General features: G+C 40.2%; 1 protein-coding gene across 2 annotated transcripts in view; it reads right to left on the bottom strand.

The window, feature by feature from the left end:
* The window catches only part of LOC106568520 (protein Shroom3), a 216360-nt gene that overhangs the window by 116775 nt on the left and 74080 nt on the right, over positions 1 to 25505 (bottom strand). For both annotated transcript variants that reach the window (XR_014380217.1, XM_014138941.3), the window contains exon 2: positions 9348 to 9502. Coding sequence is in view for 1 of the 2 variants with exons in the window: in XM_014138941.3 (XP_013994416.3) it covers positions 9348 to 9502 (155 nt within the window). In the remaining variant the exon portion in view is untranslated. The remainder of the gene's footprint in view (positions 1 to 9347; positions 9503 to 25505) is intronic.

Below are 25505 nucleotides of genomic sequence, written 5' to 3'. Positions count from 1 at the left end.
AAAACACAACAATCACTCGCTGTTGCCTTCCAACAATAATTTACGACAAATTCAGAAAAACATCACAAAATAACGAAAGAAGTGGGAGTATTCATAGCCAAAGAGTTGCAGCCACATTCGGTGGTTACAGACTCGGGATTTCGTCACCTGATGAAAAAAATGTAACCCCGTTACAATGTCCCCTCCCACACATTTCAGAAGCAAAGTAATTCCCAAACTCTATGAAACATCTCAGAGAGAAATTGAAAAGGAATTGACACAGACATCCTATCTAGCTCTCTCCACTGATAGTTGTACCACCAGAGCAACTCAAAGCTACCTCACTGTGATGGTTCACTATGTTCTGGAAGCTACTTCACTGTGATGGTTCACTATGTACTGGAAGCTACTTCACTGTGACGTTTCACTATGTACTGGAAGCTACCCCACTGTGACGGTTCACTATGTACTGGAAGCTACTTCACTGTAACGGTTCACTATGTACTGGAAGCTACTTCACTGTAACGGTTCACTATGTACTGGAAGCTACCTCACTGTGACGGTTCACTATGTTCTGGAAGCTACCCCACTGTGACGGTTCACTATGTTCTGGAAGCTACCCCACTGTGACGGTTCACTATGTTCTGGAAGCTACTTCACTGACGTTTCACTATGTTCTGGAAGCTACCCCACTGTGACTGTTCACTATGTACTGGAAGCTACTTCACTGTGACGGTTCACTATGTACTGGAAGCTACCTCTCTGTGACGGTTCACTATGTACTGGATTGGGAGATGAAGAGCTACATTTTGCAAACTCGTCCCCTGTATGAGAGTCATACAAGCGCACACTTTTCTTAAATATAAAGATACCGAAACCGTACCGTTACCGTGGCCCACAAACCATGATACATACCGAACCGTGGGCCCACTGTACCGTTACCTTCACCACCTGGGGGCGGCTCGTCAGGAAGTCCAGGATCCAGTTGCAGAGGGAGGTGTTTAGTCCCACAGTCTTTAGCTTAGTGATGAGCTTTGTGGGCACTATGGTGTTGAGCTGTAGTCAATGAATAGCATTCTCATATAGGTGTTCCTTTTGTCCAGGTGAGGAAGGGCAGTGTGGAGTGCAATAGAGATTGCATCATCTGGGGATCTGTTGGGGCGGTATGCAATTGGAAGTGGGTCTAGGGTTTCTGGGATAATGGTTTTGATGTGAGCCATAACCAGCCTTTCAAAGCATTTCATGGCTACAGACTTGAGTGCTTACGGGTCGGTAGTCATTTAGGCAGGTTACCTTAGTGTTCTTGGGCACAGGGACTATGGTGGTCTGCTTGAAACATGTTGGTATTACAGACTCAAACAGGGAGAGGTTGAAAATGTCAGTGAAGACACTTGCCAGTTGGTCAGCGCATGCTCGGAGTACACGTCCTGGTAATCCGGTTGGCCCTACAGCTTTGTGAATGTTGACCTGTTTGAAGGTCTTACTCACGTCGGCTGCGGAGAACATGATCACACAGTCATCCGGAACAGCTGATGCTCTCAAGCATGCTTCAGTGTTCATTGCCTCGAAGCGAGCATAGAAGTTATTCAGCTTGTACAAGGGAGTTTGCCAGTGATTCTAATATTTTTGCAAGGCAAGATAGTTTAGAAATTGGGCAGTAGTTATCTAGGTCAGAATGATATGCAAATTCTTATTTACAAATCCGGACAACGCTCCTGAACACGGCCGGCTGTGATACAGCCCGGGATCGAACCAGTGTCTGTAGTGACGCCTCTAGCACTGAGATGCAGTGCCTTAGACCACTGCCTTAAACCGCTGCGCCACTCGGGAACGAAAGGTAAACAGGAAGGTAAAACATCTAAATCAGAGATAGAGGGACGCACCCTCCCTATCATACAACCCCAGGTCATACAGGAAATGTTGCTCATTGTCATACAGGAAATGTTGCTCATTGAAAGTTGTATCTTTGTAATAATGCACAAACACAATTTAGGTAGCTTAGTATCTCTACTGCAGGCAATGGGATAATGGTCACTGAGCTCGTTAGCAAAGATTCCATTGGCTAGATACTTTTGTCAGAATTATATCCAATATAGTTGATTTTTCAGGGTGTTTTAAGTTGGGGTGGGTTGGTTTAGTTATAAGTTGAGTTAAATTTTGCTCAGTACAAAAATCATTCAGTCTATCTGATACTGACATCAACCAATCCAAGTTAAGATCACCCAATATTTATAATTCAGAATCAGCATAACTAGACAGCAAGTCAGACAATTTGTTAAGAGCAATTGGGAGGGCCGAAGGAGGGCGATAAACTCCCCTCCAGACGTGACTCTTGGCATTCTCATGGTCTGAGAGTGCTTTAGGTGCATTTTGGCAAACTCCAAGTGGGCTGTCATGTGCCTTTTACTGATGAGTGGCTTCCATTTGGCCACTCTACCATGAAGGCCTGCTTGGTGTAGTGCTACAGAGATGGTTGTCCTTCTGGAAGTTTCTCCCATCTCCACAGAAGAACTCTGGAGCTCTGTCAGAGTGACCATTGGGTTCTTGGTCACCTCCCTGACCAAGGCCCTTCTCCCCCGATTGCTCAGTTTGGCCGGGTGGCCAGCTCTAGGTAGAGTCTTGGAGGTTGAATGATGGAGGCCACTGTGTTCTTGGGGACCTTCAATGCTGCAGACATTTTTTGGTACCCTTCCCCAGATCTGTGCCTCAACACAATCCTGTCTCTGAGCTCTACGGACAATTCCTTCGACCTCATGGCTTGGTTTTTGCTCTGACATGCACTGTCATCTGTGGGACCTTATATAGACTGGTGTGTGCCTTTCCAAATCATGTCCAATCAATTGAATTTACCACAGGTGGACTCCAATCAAGTTGTAGAAACATCTCAAGGATGATCAATGGAAGAAGGATGCACCTGAGCTAAATGTTGAGTCTGAAAGCATTTGCACTTATGTAAATCAGGTATTGCAGTTTTTTTTTATACATTTGCAAACATTTCTAAAAACCTATTTTTGCTTTGTCATTATGGGGTATTGTGTATAGATGAATGAGAAAAATAAATAATTTAACCCATTTTAGAATAAGGCTGTAACATAACAAAATGTGGAAAAAGTGAAAGGGTCTGAATACTTTCCGAAAGTGTAACTTGTGTAACTTTATGAGCTGTATGTGTAACTTTATGAGCTGGATTGCCTGTCTTTGCAAATATATATTTTTCGTTTCTGCTAGTTAGCATTTTTAGCTTGCAGCCTCCAAGGAAATTCGCTATTCGCCCAATGGGCTTTTTTGGCATTTTGTCTTGGCGCCCCCTTGTGTACTAAGCCGGTAATACCGTACATTCCCGGGATGAGAGTAGGACTGTAGGATGATATGAACATCTGGATACCACCCAAACCTACTATCAACCACTACATCACGTACAATGGAACTCCGTACGATGGAACTCCGAACGATGGAACTCCGAACGATGGAACTCTGAACGATGGAACTCCGTACGATGGAACTCCGCACGATGGAACTCCGTACAATGGAGCTCTGAACGATGGCCATCTTGGGAGGGAGAGGTCCTGGATTTCCAGGTCGCACGGAGCCAATGACCTGGGATAGCTGCACTCTGAGAGAGAGCTCTAGGGCACATGGAGCTTACCCCAACAATCATTGAGAGAGGTGCACGGTGCAGCAAGGAGCTCTATTGCCTAGAAGGAGAGAGGGGTGGGAGGGGTCGAGCCTAGGAGAGAGGAGGGTGCTTCGCTACACCCGCAATAATCGGTTAAACACGTGTATGTGACCAATAAAATTTGATTTGAGGAAAGGACCGCCCAGGTTACAGCTCCCTCGGACCCCGCTGAACCACCTCGGCCCAGTCTCTGTGGTGAAGTGAAGTAGAACAAGCCACCTGCTCCGAGAAGTGGGGCAGATCGTTTAGCCTGGGGTATAGCTACATTGGTGAACTCGTCAACGAGGTTCTCCATCTGCTTCAGCTCATCGGATAGCCGCTGAACGTCCTTCTGCAGCAACCCAATATCATCCATCATCCGATCACACCAAAGGCACTTTTTCCACATACCCCTGTTCCTTATGTGCTCGGTCTTCCACTCTGTCCCTCTGGTTAGTGAACATTTCACAGCGGTAGCATTGAACAGTCAATGGCTGGCCATTGATATCCATTGGATAGTCATCGGTAGCCATAATGCTAACAACAAAGCAGGCTAGCCACAGCTAGCAGGGCAAGCTTAAAGTTGAAAAAGTCCAATAAGGCGATGTGTTCTGTAAAGAGCTAAAATATGCTACAAAAACAACCAAAAAGACGAGTGCATCGTCACGGACCTGTACAGGCCATCTGTCGATACACTCAAGTAAAGTTAAATATAAAATAGCCTATAAATGAGGATAAAATAGCTCACAGACGAGTTTAACAGACACACATACACATGATAAGACACACACTCCACACACACGTACACATGGATGTTGTATTGTAGAGACGTGATAGTGGAGTAGTGGTCTGAGGGAACATATTAAATGTATTGAGTAAATTGTTATGAAATGTCATGTCATGTAATATTTTAAACTGTATATAACTGTTTCAATGTTGTTGGACCACAGGAAGAGTAGCTGCTGCCTTGGAAGGAACTAATGGGGATCCATAATAAACCCCAGGAAGAGTAGCTGCTGCCTTGGAAGGAACTAATGGGGATCCATAATAAACCCCAGGAAGAGTAGGTGCTGCCTTGGAAGGAACTAATGGGGATCCATAATAAACCCCAGGAAGAGTAGCTGCTGCCTTGGAAGGAACTAATGGAGATCCATAATAAACCCCAGGAAGAGTAGCTGCTGCCTTGGAAGGAACTAATGGGAATCCATAATAAACCCCAGGAAGAGTAGCTGCTGCCTTGGAAGGAACTAATGGGGATCCATAATAAACCCCAGGAAGAGTAGCTGCTGCCTTGGAAGGAACTAATGGGGATCCATAATTAACCCCAGGAAGAGTAGCTGCTGCATTGGCAGGAACTAATGGGGGTCCATAATAAACCCCAGGAAGAGTAGCTGCTGCCTTGGCAGGAACTAATGGGGATCCATAATAAACCCCAGGAAGAGTAGCTGCTGCCTTGACAGGAACTAATGGGGATCCATAATAAACCCCAGGAAGAGTAGCTGCTGCCTTGACAGGAACTAATGTGGGTCCCATAATAAACCCCAGGAAGAGTAGCTGCTGCCTTGACAGGAACTAATGGGGATCCATAATAAACCCCAGGAAGAGTAGCTGTTGCCTTAGCAGGAACTAATGGGGATCTATAATAAATACCAATACAAACTACTCGTCCACTACTCGCTCCAAACATTACTTGCTACCCGTCATCCCAGAATGCTATATGACTGAACGAATGGGTAAAGTACAGCTTTTTGTAATCCAGAACTGAAGGGTGTTCTCTCTCTGATCCTCAGGAGTGGATGGCGAAACAACCTTTGTCTTCAATCACAGTAGTCTATTACACGTTTTAATAAAGCTGGGAATGACTTTAGAACACCCCCTGTTGCCAGGATACTAATGTTTTCTATTGCGTGTCGCCGGGAAAGGAAAATGATTGGTGCGACCAAATCATGGGCTATTTGGTCCCTTAGTGGCACTAGTACCACCAGTGGAAAATATGGGTCTGAAGTTCTGGCTTTAGCCCATGGCAAAATGTGTGGGATGTTCCCTAATGATGAAAGGGTTTGGGAAGCGTTGATTTAGTGTGTTAAAATAGCTTCTATAAAAGATCTTCCTTTAGCAAACCAAAATTCTTGATCCTATCCTAATGTGAATATGGATGAAACAGTAATGCTGCTGTGCAGCAGAATTTACCTGTAACAGACAGCTGATCTAGTCTAGTGGGTACAGAAGGTTATATTTACCTGTAACAGACAGCTGATCTAGTCTAGTGGGTACAGAAGGTTATATTTACCTGTAACAGACAGCTGATCTAGTCTAGTGGGTACAGAAGGAGTAACAGACAGCTGATCTAGTCTAGTGGGTACAGAAGGTTATATTTACCTGTAACAGACAGCTGATCTAGTCTAGTGGGTACAGAAGGTTATATTTACCTGTAACAGACAGCTGATCTAGTCTAGTGGGTACAGAAGGTGTAACAGACAGCTGATCTAGTCTAGTGGGTACAGAAGGTGTAACAGACAGCTGATCTAGTCTAGTGGGTACAGAAGGTGTAACAGACAGCTGATCTAGTCTAGTGGGTACAGAAGGTTATATTTACCTGTAACAGACAGCTGATCTAGTCTAGTGGGTACAGAAGGTTATATTTACCTGTAACAGACAGCTGATCTAGTCTAGTGGGTACAGAAGGTGTAACAGACAGCTGATCTAGTCTAGTGGGTACAGAAGGTTATATTTACTTGTAACAGACAGCTCATCTAGTCTAGTGGGTACAGAAGGTGTAACAGACAGCTCATCTAGTCTAGTGGGTACAGAAGGTGTAACAGACAGCTCATCTAGTCTAGTGGGTACAGAAGGTGTAACAGACAGCTGATCTAGTCTAGTGGGTACAGAAGGTGTAACAGACAGCTGATCTAGTCTTGTGGGTACAGAAGGTGTAACAGACAGCTGATCTAGTCTAGTGGGTACAGAAGGTGTAACAGACAGCTGATCTAGTCTAGTGGGTACAGAAGGTATAACAGACAGCTGATCTAGTCTAGTGGGTACAGAAGGTGTAACAGACAGCTGATCTAGTCTAGTGGGTACAGAAGGTGTAACAGACAGCTGATCTAGTCTAGTGGGTACAAAAGGTGTAACAGACAGCTAGCTGATCTAGTCTAGTGGGTACAGAAGGTGTAACAGACAGCTGATCTAGTCTAGTGGGTACAGAAGGTGTAACAGACAGCTGATCTAGTCTAGTGGGTACAGAAGGTGTAACAGACAGCTCATCTAGTCTAGTGGGTACAGAAGGTTATATTTACCTGTAACAGACAGCTGATCTAGTCTAGTGGGTACAGAAGGTGTAACAGACAGCTGATCTAGTCTCGTGGGTACAGAAGGTGTAACAGACAGCTGATCTAGTCTAGTGGGTACAGAAGGTGTAACAGACAGCTCATCTAGTCTAGTGGGTACAGAAGGTGTAACAGATAGCTGATCTAGTCTAGTGGGTACAGAAGGTGTAACAGACAGCTCATCTAGTCTAGTGGGTACAGAAGGTGTAACAGACAGCTCATCTAGTCTAGTGGGTACAGAAGGTGTAACAGACAGCTGATCTAGTCTAGTGGGTACAGAAGGTTAGCCAGCCTGAGTTCCTATTTTTACCCTCCGCAGGGTGTCAATCATATCACAGAACTGCTGTTGTGGAGATAACAAAAGAGCCTGGGAGTTTATCCATGATCCCCTCATCCAGCGCGCACGCACACACACACACACGCTCACACACGCACACGCACACACACGCACGCACACACACACACACACACACACACACGCACGCGCACACACGCACACTCACACACTCACACACTCACACACACACACACACGCTCACACACACACGCGCACACACACGCTCACACACACACGCTCACGCACACACACACGCACACGCACACACACACATGCTCACACACGCGCTCACACACACACGCGCTCACACACACACGCTCACACACGCGCTCACACACACACACGCTCACGCACACACACGCTCACACACACGCTCACACACACACACACGCTCACACACACACACACGCTCCACACACACACGCTCACACACACACACACACACGCACACGCATGCACGCACACACACACACACGCGCTCACACACACACCAGACCCCAGCAAACACCCCCTGGCCTGTTATCGTTAGTGCTGCAGCATGACCACTATAGACATCAGGGCGATATGAGACTAAGGAGTACTGTCATATGGTACTGTCGTATGGTACTGTCATATGGTACTGTCATATGGTACTGTCGTATGGTACTGTTGTATGGTACTGTCATATGGTACTGTCATATGGTACTGTCGTATGGTACTGTCATATGGTACTGTCATATGGTACTGTCATATGGTACTGTCGTATGGTACTGTTGTATGGTACTGTCGTATGGTACTGTTGTATGGTACTGTCATATGGTACTGTCATATGGTACTGTCATATGGTACTGTTGTATGGTACTGTCGTATGGTACTGTTATATGGTACTGTCGTATGGTACTGTCATATAGTACTGTCATATGGTACTGTCGTATGGTACTGTCGTATGGTACTGTCGTATGGTACTGTCATATGGTACTGTCGTATGGTACTGTCATATGGTACTGTCGTATGGTACTGTCGTATGGTACTGTCGTATGGTACTGTCAAATGGTACTGTCATATACTACTGTTGTATGGTACTGTCATATGGTACTGTTGTATGGTACTGTTGTATGGTACTGTTGTATGGTACTGTCGTATGGTACTGTCAAATGGTACTGTCATATACTACTGTTGTATGGTACTGTCATATGGTACTGTTGTATGGTACTGTTGTATGGTACTGTTGTATGGTACTGTTGTATGGTACTGTACAGACGGAGAGGGACAGAAGGAGATGGACAGACGGAGAGGGACAGAAGGAGATGGACAGACGGAGAGGGACAGACGAAGAGAGACAGATGGAGAGGGACAGACGAAGAGAGACAGATGGAGAGGGACAGACGAAGAGAGACAGATGGAGAGGGGTGGAAGGAGAGGGACAAATGGAGAGGGACAGACGGAGAGGGACAGACGGAGAGGGACAGCCGAAGAGAGACAGATGGAGAGGGACAGACGAAGAGAGACAGATGGAGAGGGGTGGAAGGAGAGGGACAAATGGAGAGGGACAGACGGAGAGGGACAGACGGAGAGGGACAGACGGAGAGGGACAGATAGAGAGGGACAGATGGAGAGGGACAGATGGAGAGGGACAGAAGGAGAGGGACAGACGGAGAGGGACAGAAGGAGAGGGACAGATAGAGAGGGACAGATGGAGAGGGACAGATAGAGAGGGACAGATGGAGAGGGACAGATGGAGAGGGACAGAAGGAGAGGGACAGACGGAGAGGGACAGAAGGAGAGGGACAGACGGAGAGGGACAGATAGAGAGGGACAGATGGAGAGGGACAGATAGAGAGGGACAGATAGAGAGGGACAGAAGGAGAGGGACAGAAGGAGAGGGACAGACGGAGAGGGACAGACGAGAGGGACAGATGAGGTGGGACAGATGATAAGGGACAGAAGGAGAGGGACAGAAGGAGAGGGACAGATGGAGAGGGACAGAAGGAGAGGGACAGAAGGAGAGGGACAGATGGAGAGGGACAGATGGCCCCGGCATGACAGGGGTATGATGGTTTGTGTTATTTACCTGCGGACAGTGAGTCGGAGAGTCTTGTATGATCCTTTGACCAATGAGACGGCTTCCTGCCTGAATCCACTGAGTTCCACGTCGTTAATGACAACCACCTGGTCTCCTGGCAACAGGGGGTGTTCCAACAGGTCTGCCTTCCCACCTCCCTCAACCTGGAGAAGAAAGAAGAATACATTTTCACTATACACATCTAGTCATCTCCATAAAGCTGACACTCATCAGAAAGCTGTTTACACTGTATAAATTATTCATCACTATTACTGGAACACACGCCATCGATACAGCCATTAATAGTATGACATTTACATGGTTTTGGGGAAACTGAACTAACAGACGCTCAGTTGGTGTTCTTTAGGTTCCTTGGGGTGGGATTGAGCGACGTTTTCATTCTCCAGTCATTTCAGATAGTTTACATAATCCAGTCATTTCAGATAGTTTACATAATCCAGTCATTTCAGATAGTTTACATTCTCCAGTCATTTCAGATAGCTTACATTCTCCAGTCATTTCAGATAGTTTACATGCTCCAGCCATTTTAGATAGTTTACATAAACCAGTCATTTCAGAAAGTTTACATAATCCAGTCATTTCAGATAGTTTACATTCTCCAGTCATTTCAGATAGCTTACATTCTCCACTCATTTCAGATAGTTTACATGCTCCAGTCATTTCAGATAGTTTTCATTCTCCAGTCATTTCAGATAGCTTACATTCTCCACTCATTTCAGATAGTTTACATGCTCCAGTCATTTCAGATAGTTTACATAATCCAGTCATTTCAGATAGTTTACATAATCCAGTCATTTAAGATAGTTTACATAATCCAGTAATTTCAGAAAGTTTACATAATCCAGTCATTTCAGATAGTTTACATAATCCAGTCATTTCAGATAGCTTACATGCTCCAGGCATTTCAGATAGTTTACATGCTCCAGTCATTTCAGATAGTTTACATGCTCCAATCATTTCAGATAGTTTACATGCTCCAGTCATTTCAGGTAGTTTACATGCTCCAGTCATTTCAGATAGTTTACATGCTCCAGTCATTTCAGGTAGCTTACATAGTTTACATGCTCCTGTCATTTCAGATAGTTTACATGCTCCTGTCATTTCAGGTAGTTTACATGCTCCAGTAATTTCAGAAAGATTACATAATCCAGTCATTTCAAAAAGTTTACATAAGCCAGTCATTTCAGATAGTTTACATAATCCAGTCATTTCAGAAAGTTTACATAATCCAGTCATTTCAGAAAGTTTACATAATCCAGTCATTTCAGATAGTTTACATTCTCCAGTCATTTCAGATAGCTTATATTCTCCAGTCATTTCAGATAGCTTACATGCTCCAGTCATTTCAGATAGTTTACATGCTCCAGTCATTTCAGGTAGCTTACGTAGTTTACATGCTCCAGTAATTTCAGATAGTTTACATGCTCCAGTCATTTCAGGTAGCTTACATCGTTTACATGCTCCTGTCATTTCAGATAGTTTACATGCTCCAGTCATTTCAGGTAGCTTACATAGTTTACATGCTCCTGTCATTTCAGATAGTTTACATGCTCCAGTCATTTCAGGTAGCTTACATAGTTTACATGCTCCAGTAATTTCAGATTGTTTACATGCTCCAGTCATTTCAGGTAGCTTACATAGTTTACATGCTCCAGTCATTTCAGGTAGTTTACATGCTCCAGACATTTCAGGTAGTTTACATAGTTTACATGCTCCAGTAATTTCAGATAGTTTACATGCTCCAGTCATTTCAGGTAGCTTACATCATTTACATGCTCCTGTCATTTCAAATAGTTTACATGCTCCAGTCATTTCAGGTAGCTTACATGCTCCAGTCATTTTAGATAGTTTACATGCTCCAGTCATTTCAGGTAGTTTACATGCTCCAGACATTTCAGGTAGTTTACATAGTTTACATGCTCCAGTAATTTCAGATAGCATACATTCTCCATTCATTTCAGAAAGTTTACATGCTGCAGTCATTTCAGATAGTTTACATAGTTTACATGCTCCAGTCATTTCAGATAGTTTACATAATCCAGTCATTTCAGAAAGTTTACATAATCCAGTCATTTCAGATAGTTTACATTCTCCAGTCATTTCAGATAGCTTACATTCTCCAGTCATTTCAGATAGTTTATATGCTGCAGCCATTTTAGATAGTTTACATAATCCAGTCATTTCAGAAAGTTTACATAATCCAGTCATTTCAGATAGTTTACATGCTCCAGTAATTTCAGATAGTTTACATGCTCCAGTCATTTCAGGTAGCTTACATCGTTTACATGCTCCTGTCATTTCAGACAGTTTACATGCTCCAGTCATTTCAGGTAGCTTACATAGTTTACATGCTCCAGTCATTTCAGATAGCATACATTCTCCAGTCATTTCAGATAGTTTACATGCTCCGGTCATTTCAGGTAGCTTACATCGTTTACATGCTCCTGTCATTTCAGATAGTTTACATGCTCCAGTCATTTCAGGTAGCTTACATAGTTTACATGCTCCTGTCATTTCAGATAGTTTACATGCTCCAGTCATTTCAGGTAGCTTACATAGTTTACATGCTCCTGTCATTTCAGATAGTTTACATGCTCCAGTCATTTCAGGTAGCTTACATAGTTTACATGCTCCAGTCATTTCAGATAGTGTACATGCTCCAGTCATTTCAGGTAGCTTACATAGTTTACATGCTCCAGTCATTTCAGGTAGTTTACATGCTCCAGACATTTCAGATAGCTTACATAGTTTACATGCTCCAGTCATTTCAGATAGCATACATTCTCCAGTCATTTCAGATAGTTTACATGCTCCAGTCATTTCAGATAGTTTACATGCTCCAGTCATTTCAGATAGTTTACATGCTCCAGTCATTTCAGGAAGCTTACATAGTTTACATGCTCCAGTCATTTCAGATAGCTTGTATGCTCCAGTCATTTCAGATAGTTTACATAATCCAGTCATTTCAGATAGTTTACATTCTCCAGTCATTTCAGATAGCTTACATGCTCCAGTCACTTCAGATAGCTTACATGCTCCTGTCATTTCAGGTAGTTTACATGCTCCAGTCATTTCAGAAAGATTACATAATCCAGTCATTTCAGAAAGTTTACATAATCCAGTCATTTCAGATAGTTTACATTAATCCAGTCATTTCAGAAAGTTTACATAATCCAGTCATTTCAGAAAGTTTACATAATCCAGTCATTTCAGATAGTTTACATTCTCCAGTCATTTCAGATAGCTTACATTCTCCAGTCATTTCAGATAGCTTACATGCTCCAGTCATTTCAGATAGTTTACATGCTCCAGTCATTTCAGGTAGCTTACATCGTTTACATGCTCCTGTCATTTCAGATAGTTTACATGCTCCAGTCATTTCAGGTAGCTTACATAGTTTACATGCTCCTGTCATTTCAGATAGTTTACATGCTCCAGTCATTTCAGGTAGCTTACATAGTTTACATGCTCCAGTCATTTCAGATAGTTTACATGCTCCAGTCATTTCAGGTAGCTTACATAGTTTACATGCTCCAGTCATTTCAGGTAGTTTACATGCTCCAGACATTTCAGATAGTTTACATGCTCCAGTCATTTCAGGTAGCTTACATAGTTTACATGCTCCAGTAATTTCAGATAGTTTACATGCTCCAGTCATTTCAGGTAGCTTACATCGTTTACATGCTCCTGTCATTTCAGATAGTTTACATGCTCCAGTCATTTCAGGTAGCTTACATAGTTTACATGCTCCTGTCATTTCAGATAGTTTACATGCTCCAGTCATTTCAGGTAGCTTACATGCTCCAGTCATTTCAGATAGTTTACATGCTCCAGTCATTTCAGGTAGCTTACATAGTTTACATGCTCCAGTAATTTCAGATAGTTTACATGCTCCTGTCATTTCAGATAGTTTACATGCTCCAGTCATTTCAGGTAGCTTACATAGTTTACATGCTCCTGTCATTTCAGATAGTTTACATGCTCCAGTCATTTCAGGTAGCTTACATAGTTTACATGCTCCAGTAATTTCAGATTGTTTACATGCTCCAGTCATTTCAGGTAGCTTACATAGTTTACATGCTCCAGTCATTTCAGGTAGTTTACATGCTCCAGACATTTCAGGTAGTTTACATAGTTTACATGCTCCAGTAATTTCAGATAGTTTACATGCTCCAGTCATTTCAGGTAGCTTACATCATTTACATGCTCCTGTCATTTCAAATAGTTTACATGCTCCAGTCATTTCAGGTAGCTTACATGCTCCAGTCATTTTAGATAGTTTACATGCTCCAGTCATTTCAGGTAGTTTACATGCTCCAGACATTTCAGGTAGTTTACATAGTTTACATGCTCCAGTAATTTCAGATAGCATACATTCTCCATTCATTTCAGAAAGTTTACATGCTGCAGTCATTTCAGATAGTTTACATAGTTTACATGCTCCAGTCATTTCAGATAGTTTACATAATCCAGTCATTTCAGAAAGTTTACATAATCCAGTCATTTCAGATAGTTTACATTCTCCAGTCATTTCAGATAGCTTACATTCTCCAGTCATTTCAGATAGTTTATATGCTGCAGCCATTTTAGATAGTTTACATAATCCAGTCATTTCAGAAAGTTTACATAATCCAGTCATTTCAGATAGTTTACATGCTCCAGTAATTTCAGATAGTTTACATGCTCCAGTCATTTCAGGTAGCTTACATCGTTTACATGCTCCTGTCATTTCAGACAGTTTACATGCTCCAGTCATTTCAGGTAGCTTACATAGTTTACATGCTCCAGTCATTTCAGATAGCATACATTCTCCAGTCATTTCAGATAGTTTACATGCTCCGGTCATTTCAGGTAGCTTACATCGTTTACATGCTCCTGTCATTTCAGATAGTTTACATGCTCCAGTCATTTCAGGTAGCTTACATAGTTTACATGCTCCTGTCATTTCAGATAGTTTACATGCTCCAGTCATTTCAGGTAGCTTACATAGTTTACATGCTCCTGTCATTTCAGATAGTTTACATGCTCCAGTCATTTCAGGTAGCTTACATAGTTTACATGCTCCAGTCATTTCAGATAGTTTACATGCTCCAGTCATTTCAGGTAGCTTACATAGTTTACATGCTCCAGTCATTTCAGATAGTTTACATGCTCCAGTCATTTCAGGAAGCTTACATAGTTTACATGCTCCAGTCATTTCAGATAGCTTGTATGCTCCAGTCATTTCAGATAGTTTACATAATCCAGTCATTTCAGATAGTTTACATTCTCCAGTCATTTCAGATAGCTTACATGCTCCAGTCACTTCAGATAGCTTACATGCTCCTGTCATTTCAGGTAGTTTACATGCTCCAGTCATTTCAGAAAGATTACATAATCCAGTCATTTCAGAAAGTTTACATAATCCAGTCATTTCAGATAGTTTACATTAATCCAGTCATTTCAGAAAGTTTACATAATCCAGTCATTTCAGAAAGTTTACATAATCCAGTCATTTCAGATAGTTTACATTCTCCAGTCATTTCAGATAGCTTACATTCTCCAGTCATTTCAGATAGCTTACATGCTCCAGTCATTTCAGATAGTTTACATGCTCCAGTCATTTCAGGTAGCTTACATCGTTTACATGCTCCTGTCATTTCAGATAGTTTACATGCTCCAGTCATTTCAGGTAGCTTACATAGTTTACATGCTCCTGTCATTTCAGATAGTTTACATGCTCCAGTCATTTCAGGTAGCTTACATAGTTTACATGCTCCAGTCATTTCAGATAGTTTACATGCTCCAGTCATTTCAGGTAGCTTACATAGTTTACATGCTCCAGTCATTTCAGGTAGTTTACATGCTCCAGACATTTCAGATAGCTTACATAGTTTACATGCTCCAGTCATTTCAGATAGCATACATTCTCCAGTCATTTCAGATAGTTTACATGCTCCAGTCATTTCAGATAGTTTACATGCTCCAGTCATTTCAGATAGTTTACATGCTCCAGTCATTTCAGGTAGCTTACATCGTTTACATGCTCCTGTCATTTCAGATAGTTTACATGCTCCAGTCATTTCAGGTAGCTTACATAGTTTACATGCTACTGTCATTTCAGATAGTTTACATGCTCCAGTCATTTCAGGTAGCTTATATAGTTTACATGCTCCAGTCATTTCAGATAGTTTACATGCTCCAGTCATTTCAGGTAGCTTACATTGTTTACATGCTCCAGTCATTTCAGGTAGTTTACATAGTTTACATGCTCCAGTCATTTCAGATAGCATACATTCTCCAGTCATTTCAGATAGCTTACATTCTCCAGTCATTTCAGATAGCTTACATTCTCCAGTCATTTCAGATAGCTTACATGCTCCAGTCATTTCAGATAGTTTACATGCTCCAGTCATTTCAGGTAGCTTACATCGTTTACATGCTCCTGTCATTTCAGATAGTTTACATGCTCCAGTCATTTCAGGTAGCTTACATAGTTTACATGCTCCAGTCATTTCAGATAGTTTACATGCTCCAGTCATTTCAGGTAGCTTACATAGTTTACATGCTCCAGTCATTTCAGGTAGTTTACATGCTCCAGTCATTTCAGGTAGCTTACATAGTTTACATGCTCCAGTCATTTCAGATAGCATACATTCTCCAGTCATTTCAGATAGTTTACATGCTCCAGTCATTTCAGATAGTTTACATGCTCCAGTCATTTCAGATAGTTTACATGCTCCAGTCATTTCAGGTAGCTTACATCGTTTACATGCTCCTGTCATTTCAGATAGTTTACATGCTCCAGTCATTTCAGGTAGCTTACATAGTTTACATGCTACTGTCATTTCAGATAGTTTACATGCTCCAGTCATTTCAGGTAGCTTATATAGTTTACATGCTCAAGTCATTTCAGATAGTTTACATGCTCCAGTCATTTCAGGTAGCTTACATTGTTTACATGCTCCAGTCATTTCAGGTAGTTTACATAGTTTACATGCTCCAGTCATTTCAGATAGCATACATTCTCCAGCCATTTTAGATAGTTTACATTCTCCAGTCATTTCAGATAGCTTACATTCTCCACTCATTTCAGATAGTTTACATGCTCCAGTCATTTCAGATAGTTTACATAATCCAGTCATTTCAGATAGTTTACATAATCCAGTCATTTAAGATAGTTTACATAATCCAGTAATTTCAGAAAGTTTACATAATCCAGTCATTTCAGATAGTTTACATTCTCCAGTCATTTCAGATAGCTTACATGCTCCAGGCATTTCAGATAGTTTACATGCTCCAGTCATTTCAGATAGTTACATGCTCCAATCATTTCAGATAGTTTACATGCTCCAGTCATTTCAGGTAGCTTACATAGTTTACATGCTCCAGTCATTTCAGGTAGTTTACATGCTCCAGTCATTTCAGATAGTTTACATGCTCCAGTCATTTCAGGTAGCTTACATAGTTTACATGCTCCTGTCATTTCAGATAGTTTACATGCTCCTGTCATTTCAGGTAGTTTACATGCTCCAGTAATTTCAGAAAGATTACATAATCCAGTCATTTCAGAAAGTTTACATAATCCAGTCATTTCAGATAGTTTACATAATCCAGTCATTTCAGAAAGTTTACATAATCCAGTCATTTCAGAAAGTTTACATAATCCAGTCATTTCAGATAGTTTACATTCTCCAGTCATTTCAGATAGCTTATATTCTCCAGTCATTTCAGATAGCTTACATGCTCCAGTCATTTCAGATAGTTTACATGCTCCAGTCATTTCAGGTAGCTTACATAGTTTACATGCTCCAGTCATTTCAGATAGTTTACATGCTCCAGTCATTTCAGGAAGCTTACATAGTTTACATGCTCCAGTCATTTCAGATAGCTTGTATGCTCCAGTCATTTCAGATAGTTTACATAATCCAGTCATTTCAGATAGTTTACATTCTCCAGTCATTTCAGATAGCTTACATGCTCCAGTCACTTCAGATAGCTTACATGCTCCTGTCATTTCAGGTAGTTTACATGCTCCAGTCATTTCAGAAAGATTACATAATCCAGTCATTTCAGAAAGTTTACATAATCCAGTCATTTCAGATAGTTTACATTAATCCAGTCATTTCAGAAAGTTTACATAATCCAGTCATTTCAGAAAGTTTACATAATCCAGTCATTTCAGATAGTTTACATTCTCCAGTCATTTCAGATAGCTTACATTCTCCAGTCATTTCAGATAGCTTACATGCTCCAGTCATTTCAGATAGTTTACATGCTCCAGTCATTTCAGGTAGCTTACATCGTTTACATGCTCCTGTCATTTCAGATAGTTTACATGCTCCAGTCATTTCAGGTAGCTTACATAGTTTACATGCTCCTGTCATTTCAGATAGTTTACATGCTCCAGTCATTTCAGGTAGCTTACATAGTTTACATGCTCCAGTCATTTCAGATAGTTTACATGCTCCAGTCATTTCAGGTAGCTTACATAGTTTACATGCTCCAGTCATTTCAGGTAGTTTACATGCTCCAGACATTTCAGATAGCTTACATAGTTTACATGCTCCAGTCATTTCAGATAGCATACATTCTCCAGTCATTTCAGATAGTTTACATGCTCCAGTCATTTCAGATAGTTTACATGCTCCAGTCATTTCAGATAGTTTACATGCTCCAGTCATTTCAGGTAGCTTACATCGTTTACATGCTCCTGTCATTTCAGATAGTTTACATGCTCCAGTCATTTCAGGTAGCTTACATAGTTTACATGCTACTGTCATTTCAGATAGTTTACATGCTCCAGTCATTTCAGGTAGCTTATATAGTTTACATGCTCCAGTCATTTCAGATAGTTTACATGCTCCAGTCATTTCAGGTAGCTTACATTGTTTACATGCTCCAGTCATTTCAGGTAGTTTACATAGTTTACATGCTCCAGTCATTTCAGATAGCATACATTCTCCAGTCATTTCAGATAGCTTACATTCTCCAGTCATTTCAGATAGCTTACATTCTCCAGTCATTTCAGATAGCTTACATGCTCCAGTCATTTCAGATAGTTTACATGCTCCAGTCATTTCAGGTAGCTTACATCGTTTACATGCTCCTGTCATTTCAGATAGTTTACATGCTCCAGTCATTTCAGGTAGCTTACATAGTTTACATGCTCCAGTCATTTCAGATAGTTTACATGCTCCAGTCATTTCAGGTAGCTTACATAGTTTACATGCTCCAGTCATTTCAGGTAGTTTACATGCTCCAGTCATTTCAGGTAGTTTACATAGTTTACATGCTCCAGTCATTTCAGATAGCATACATTCTCCAGTCATTTCAGATAGTTTACATGCTCCAGTCATTTCAGATAGTTTACATGCTCCAGTCATTTCAGATAGTTTACATGCTCCAGTCATTTCAGGTAGCTTACATCGTTTACATGCTCCTGTCATTTCAGATAGTTTACATGCTCCAGTCATTTCAGGTAGCTTACATAGTTTACATGCTACTGTCATTTCAGATAGTTTACATGCTCCAGTCATTTCAGGTAGCTTATATAGTTTACATGCTCAAGTCATTTCAGATAGTTTACATGCTCCAGTCATTTCAGGTAGCTTACATTGTTTACATGCTCCAGTCATTTCAGGTAGTTTACATAGTTTACATGCTCCAGTCATTTCAGATAGCATACATTCTCCAGCCATTTTAGATAGTTTACATTCTCCAGTCATTTCAGATAGCTTACATTCTCCACTCATTTCAGATAGTTTACATGCTCCAGTCATTTCAGATAGTTTACATAATCCAGTCATTTCAGATAGTTTACATAATCCAGTCATTTAAGATAGTTTACATAATCCAGTAATTTCAGAAAGTTTACATAATCCAGTCATTTCAGATAGTTTACATTCTCCAGTCATTTCAGATAGCTTACATGCTCCAGGCATTTCAGATAGTTTACATGCTCCAGTCATTTCAGATAGTTACATGCTCCAATCATTTCAGATAGTTTACATGCTCCAGTCATTTCAGGTAGCTTACATAGTTTACATGCTCCAGTAATTTCAGATAGTTTACATGCTCCAGTCATTTCAGGTAGTTTACATAGTTTACATGCTCCAGTCATTTCAGGTAGTTTACATGCTCCAGTCATTTCAGATAGTTTACATGCTCCAGTCATTTCAGGTAGCTTACATAGTTTACATGCTCCTGTCATTTCAGGTAGTTTACATGCTCCGAAAGATTACATAATCCAGTCATTTCAAAAAGTTTACATAATCCAGTCATTTCAGAAAGTTTACATAATCCAGTCATTTCAGATAGTTTACATTCTCCAGTCATTTCAGATAGCTTATATTCTCCAGTCATTTCAGATAGCTTACATGCTCCAGTCATTTCAGATAGTTTACATGCTCCAGTCATTTCAGGTAGCTTACATAGTTTACATGCTCCAGTAATTTCAGATAGTTTACATGCTCCAGTCATTTCAGGTAGCTTACATAGTTTACATGCTCCAGTCATTTCAGATAGCATACATTCTCCAGTCATTTCAGATAGTTTACATGCTCCAGTCATTTCAGGTAGCTTACATCGTTTACATGCTCCTGTCATTTCAGATAGTTTAAATGCTCCATTCATTTCAGGTAGCTTACATAGTTTACATGCTCCTGTCATTTCAGATAGTTTACATGCTCCAGTCATTTCAGGTAACTTACATAGTTTACATGCTCCAGTCATTTCAGGTAGTTTACATGCTCCAGACATTTCAGGTAGTTTACATAGTTTACATGCTCCAGTAATTTCAGATAGTTTACATGCTCCAGTCATTTCAGGTAGCTTACATTGTTTACATGCTCCTGTCATTTCAAATAGTTTACATGCTCCAGTCATTTCAGGTAGCTTACATGCTCCAGTCATTTCAGATAGTTTATATTCTCCAGTCATTTCAGATAGCTTACATGCTCCAGTCATTTCAGATAGTTTACATGCTCCAGTCATTTCAGGTAGCTTACATAGTTTACATGCTCCAGTAATTTCAGATAGTTTACATGCTCCAGTCATTTCAGGTAGCTTACATCGTTTACATGCTCCTGTCATTTCAGATAGTTTACATGCTCCAGTCATTTCAGGTAGCTTACATAGTTTACATGCTCCTGTCATTTCAGATAGTTTACATGCTCCAGTCATTTCAGGTAGCTTACATAGTTTACATGCTCCAGTAATTTCAGATTGTTTACATGCTCCAGTCATTTCAGGTAGCTTACATAGTTTACATGCTTCTGTCATTTCAGATAGTTTACATGCTCCAGTCATTTCAGGTAGCTTACATAGTTTACATGCTCCAGTCTGTTCAGATAGTTTACATGCTCCAGTCATTTCAGGTAGCTTACATAGTTTACATGCTCCTGTCATTTCAGATAGTTTACATGCTCCAGTCATTTCAGGTAGTTTACATAATCCAGTCATTTCAGATAGTTTACATAATCCAGTCATTTAAAATAGTTTACATAATCCAGTCATTTCAGAAAGTTTACATAATCCAGTCATTTCAGATAGCTTACATGCTCCAGCCATTTCAGATAGTTTACATGCTCCAGTCATTTCAGATAGTTTACATGCTCCAATCATTTCAGATAGTTTACATGCTCCAGTCATTTCAGGTAGCTTACATAGTTTACATGCTCCAGTCATTTCAGGTAGTTTACATGCTCCAGTCATTTCAGATAGTTTACATGCTCCAGTCATTTCAGGTAGCTTACATAGTTTACATGCTCCAGTCATTTCAGATAGTTTACATGCTCCAGTCATTTCAGGTAGCTTACATAGTTTACATGCTCCATTCATTTCAGATAGCATTAATTCTCCAGTCATTTCAGATAGCTTACATTCTCCAGTCATTTCAGATAGTTTACATGCTCCAGCCATTTCAGATAGTTTACATGCTCCAGTCATTTCAGATAGTTTACATAATCCAGTCATTTCAGATAGTTTACATAATCCAGTCATTTAAAATAGTTTACATAATCCAGTCATTTCAGAAAGTTTACATAATCCAGTCATTTCAGATAGTTTACATTCTCCAGTCATTTCAGATAGCTTACATGCTCCAGCCATTTCAGATAGTTTACATGCTCCAGTCATTTCAGATAGTTTACATGCTCCAATCATTTCAGATAGTTTACATGCTCCAGTCATTTCAGGTAGCTTACATAGTTTACATGCTCCAGTCATTTCAGGTAGCTTACATAGTTTACATGCTCCAGTCATTTCAGATAGTTTACATGCTCAAGTCATTTCAGGTAGCTTACATAGTTTACATGCTCCAGTCATTTCAGGTAGATTACATGCTCCAGAAATGTCAGGTAGTTTACATAGTTTACATGCTCCAGTCATTTCAGATAGCATACATTCTCCAGTCATTTCAGATAGTTTACATGCTCCAGTCATTTCAGGTAGCTTACATAGTTTACATGCTCCAGTAATTTCAGATAGTTTACATGCTCCAGTCATTTCAGGTAGCTTACATCGTTTACATGCTCCTGTCATTTCAGATAGTTTACATGCTCCAGTCAATTCAGGTAGCTTACATAGTTTACATGCTCCTGTCATTTCAGATAGTTTACATGCTCCAGTCATTTCAGGTAGCTTACATAGTTTACATGCTCCAGTCATTTCAGGAAGCTTACATAGTTTACATGCTCCAGTCATTTCAGATAGCTTGTATGCTCCAGTCATTTCAGATAGTTTACATAATCCAGTCATTTCAGATAGTTTACATTCTCCAGTCATTTCAGATAGCTTACATGCTCCAGTCATTTCAGATAGTTTACATGCTCCAGTCATTTCAGGTAGCTTACATAGTTTACATGCTCCAGTCATTTCAGGTAGCTTACATAGCTAACATGCTCCAGTCATTTCAGGTAGCTTACATCGTTTACATGCTCCAGCCATTTCAGATAGTTTACATGCTCCAGTCATTTCAGGTAGCTTACATAGCTTACATGCTCCAGTCATTTCAGGTAGCTTACATAGTTTACATGCTCCAGCCATTTCAGACAGTTTACATGCTCCAGTCATTTCAGATAGTTTACATTCTCCAGTCATTTCAGATAGTTTACATGCTCCAGCCATTTTAGATAGTTTACATTCTCCAGTCATTTCAGATAGCTTACATTCTCCAGTCATTTCAGATAGTTTACATGCTCCAGCCATTTTAGATAGTTTACACAATCCAGTCATTTCAGAAAGTTTACATAATCCAGTCATTTCAGATAGCTTACATAGTTTACATTCTCCAGTCATTTCAGATAGCTTACATTCTCCAGTCATTTCAGATAGTTTACATGCTCCAGTCATTTCAGATAGTTTACATAGTTTACATGCTCCAGTCATTTCAGATAGTTTACATGCTCCAGTCATTTCAGGTAGCTTACATAGTTTACATGCTCCTGTCATTTTAGATAGTTTACATGCTCCAGTCATTTCAGGAAGCTTACATAGTTTACATGCTCCAGTCATTTCAGATAGCTTGTATGCTCCAGTCATTTCAGATAGTTTACATAATCCAGTCATTTCAGATAGTTTACATTCTCCAGTCATTTCAGATAGCTTACATGCTCCAGTCATTTCAGATAGTTTACATGCTCCAGTCATTTCAGTTAGCTTACATAGTTTACATGCTCCAGTCATTTCAGGTAGCTTACATAGCTAACATGCTCCAGTCATTTCAGGTAGCTTACATCGTTTACATGCTCCAGCCATTTCAGATAGTTTACATGCTCCAGTCATTTCAGGTAGCTTACATAGCTTACATGCTCCAGTCATTTCAGGTAGCTTACATAGTTTACATGCTCCAGCCATTTCAGACAGTTTACATGCTCCAGTCATTTCAGATAGTTTACATTCTCCAGTCATTTCAGATAGCTTACATTCTCCAGTCATTTCAGATAGTTTACATGCTCCAGCCATTTTAGATAGTTTACATTCTCCAGTCATTTCAGATAGCTTACATTCTCCAGTCATTTCAGATAGCTTACATGCTCCAGCCATTTCAGATAGTTTACATGCTCCAATCATTTCAGATAGTTTACATGCTCCAATCATTTCAGATAGTTTACATGCTCCAGTCATTTCAGGTAGTTTACATGCTCCAGCCATTTTAGATAGTTTACATAATCCAGTCATTTCAGAATGTTTACATAATCCAGTCATTTCAGATAGTTTACATTCTCCAGTCATTTCAGATAGCTTACATTCTCCAGTCATTTCAGATAGTTTACATGCTCCAGCCATTTCAGATAGTTTACATTCTCCAGTCATTTCAGATAGCTTACATTCTCCACTCATTTCAGATAGTTTACATGCTCCAGTCATTTCAGATAGTTTACATAATCCAGTCATTTCAGATAGTTTACATAATCCAGTCATTTAAGATAGTTTACATAATCCAGTAATTTCAGAAAGTTTACATAATCCAGTCATTTCAGATAGCTTACATGCTCCAGGCATTTCAGATAGTTTACATGCTCCAGTCATTTCAGATAGTTTACATGCTCCAATCATTTCAGATAGTTTACATGCTCCAGTCATTTCAGGTAGCTTACATAGTTTACATGCTCCAGTCATTTCAGATAGTTTACATGCTCCAGTCATTTCAGGTAGCTTACATAGTTTACATGCTCCTGTCATTTCAGATAGTTTACATGCTCCTGTCATTTCAGGTAGTTTACCTGCTCCAGTAATTTCAGAAAGATTACATAATCCAGTCATTTCAGAAAGTTTACATAATCCAGTCATTTCAGATAGTTTACATAATCCAGTCATTTCAGAAAGTTTACATAATCCAGTCATTTCAGAAAGTTTACATAATCCAGTCATTTCAGATAGTTTACATTCTCCAGTCATTTCAGATAGCTTATATTCTCCAGTCATTTCAGATAGCTTACATGCTCCAGTCATTTCAGATAGTTTACATGCTCCAGTCATTTCAGGTAGCTTACATAGTTTACATGCTCCAGTAATTTCAGATAGTTTACATGCTCCAGTCATTTCAGGTAGCTTACATCGTTTACATGCTCCTGTCATTTCAGATAGTTTACATGCTCCAGTCATTTCAGGTAGCTTACATAGTTTACATGCTCCTGTCATTTCAGATAGTTTACATGCTCCAGTCATTTCAGGTAGCTTACATAGTTTACATGCTCCAGTAATTTCAGATTGTTTACATGCTCCAGTCATTTCAGGTAGCTTACATAGTTTACATGCTCCAGTCATTTCAGGTAGTTTACATACTCCAGACATTTCAGGTAGTTTACATAGTTTACATGCTCCAGTAATTTCAGATAGTTTACATGCTCCAGTCATTTCAGGTAGCTTACATCATTTACATGCTCCTGTCATTTCAAATAGTTTACATGCTCCAGTCATTTCAGGTAGCTTACATGCTCCAGTCATTTTAGATAGTTTACATGCTCCAGTCATTTCAGGTAGTTTACATGCTCCAGACATTTCAGGTAGTTTACATAGTTTACATGCTCCAGTAATTTCAGATAGCATACATTCTCCATTCATTTCAGAAAGTTTACATGCTGCAGTCATTTCAGATAGTTTACATAGTTTACATGCTCCAGTCATTTCAGATAGTTTACATAATCCAGTCATTTCAGAAAGTTTACATAATCCAGTCATTTCAGATAGTTTACATTCTCCAGTCATTTCAGATAGCTTACATTCTCCAGTCATTTCAGATAGTTTATATGCTGCAGCCATTTTAGATAGTTTACATAATCCAGTCATTTCAGAAAGTTTACATAATCCAGTCATTTCAGATAGTTTACATGCTCCAGTAATTTCAGATAGTTTACATGCTCCAGTCATTTCAGGTAGCTTACATCGTTTACATGCTCCTGTCATTTCAGACAGTTTACATGCTCCAGTCATTTCAGGTAGCTTACATAGTTTACATGCTCCAGTCATTTCAGATAGCATACATTCTCCAGTCATTTCAGATAGTTTACATGCTCCGGTCATTTCAGGTAGCTTACATAGTTTACATGCTCCAGTAATTTCAGATAGTTTACATGCTCCAGTCATTTCAGGTAGCTTACATCGTTTACATGCTCCTGTCATTTCAGATAGTTTACATGCTCCAGTCATTTCAGGTAGCTTACA

Source organism: Salmo salar, chromosome 13 (assembly GCF_965601325.2).
Source record: "Salmo salar chromosome 13, fSalSal1, whole genome shotgun sequence".
NCBI classification, from domain to species: Eukaryota; Metazoa; Chordata; class Actinopteri; order Salmoniformes; family Salmonidae; genus Salmo; species Salmo salar.
The sequence above is the reverse complement of the archived record's forward strand: the minus strand, read 5'-3'. Positions and strand labels throughout refer to the sequence as shown.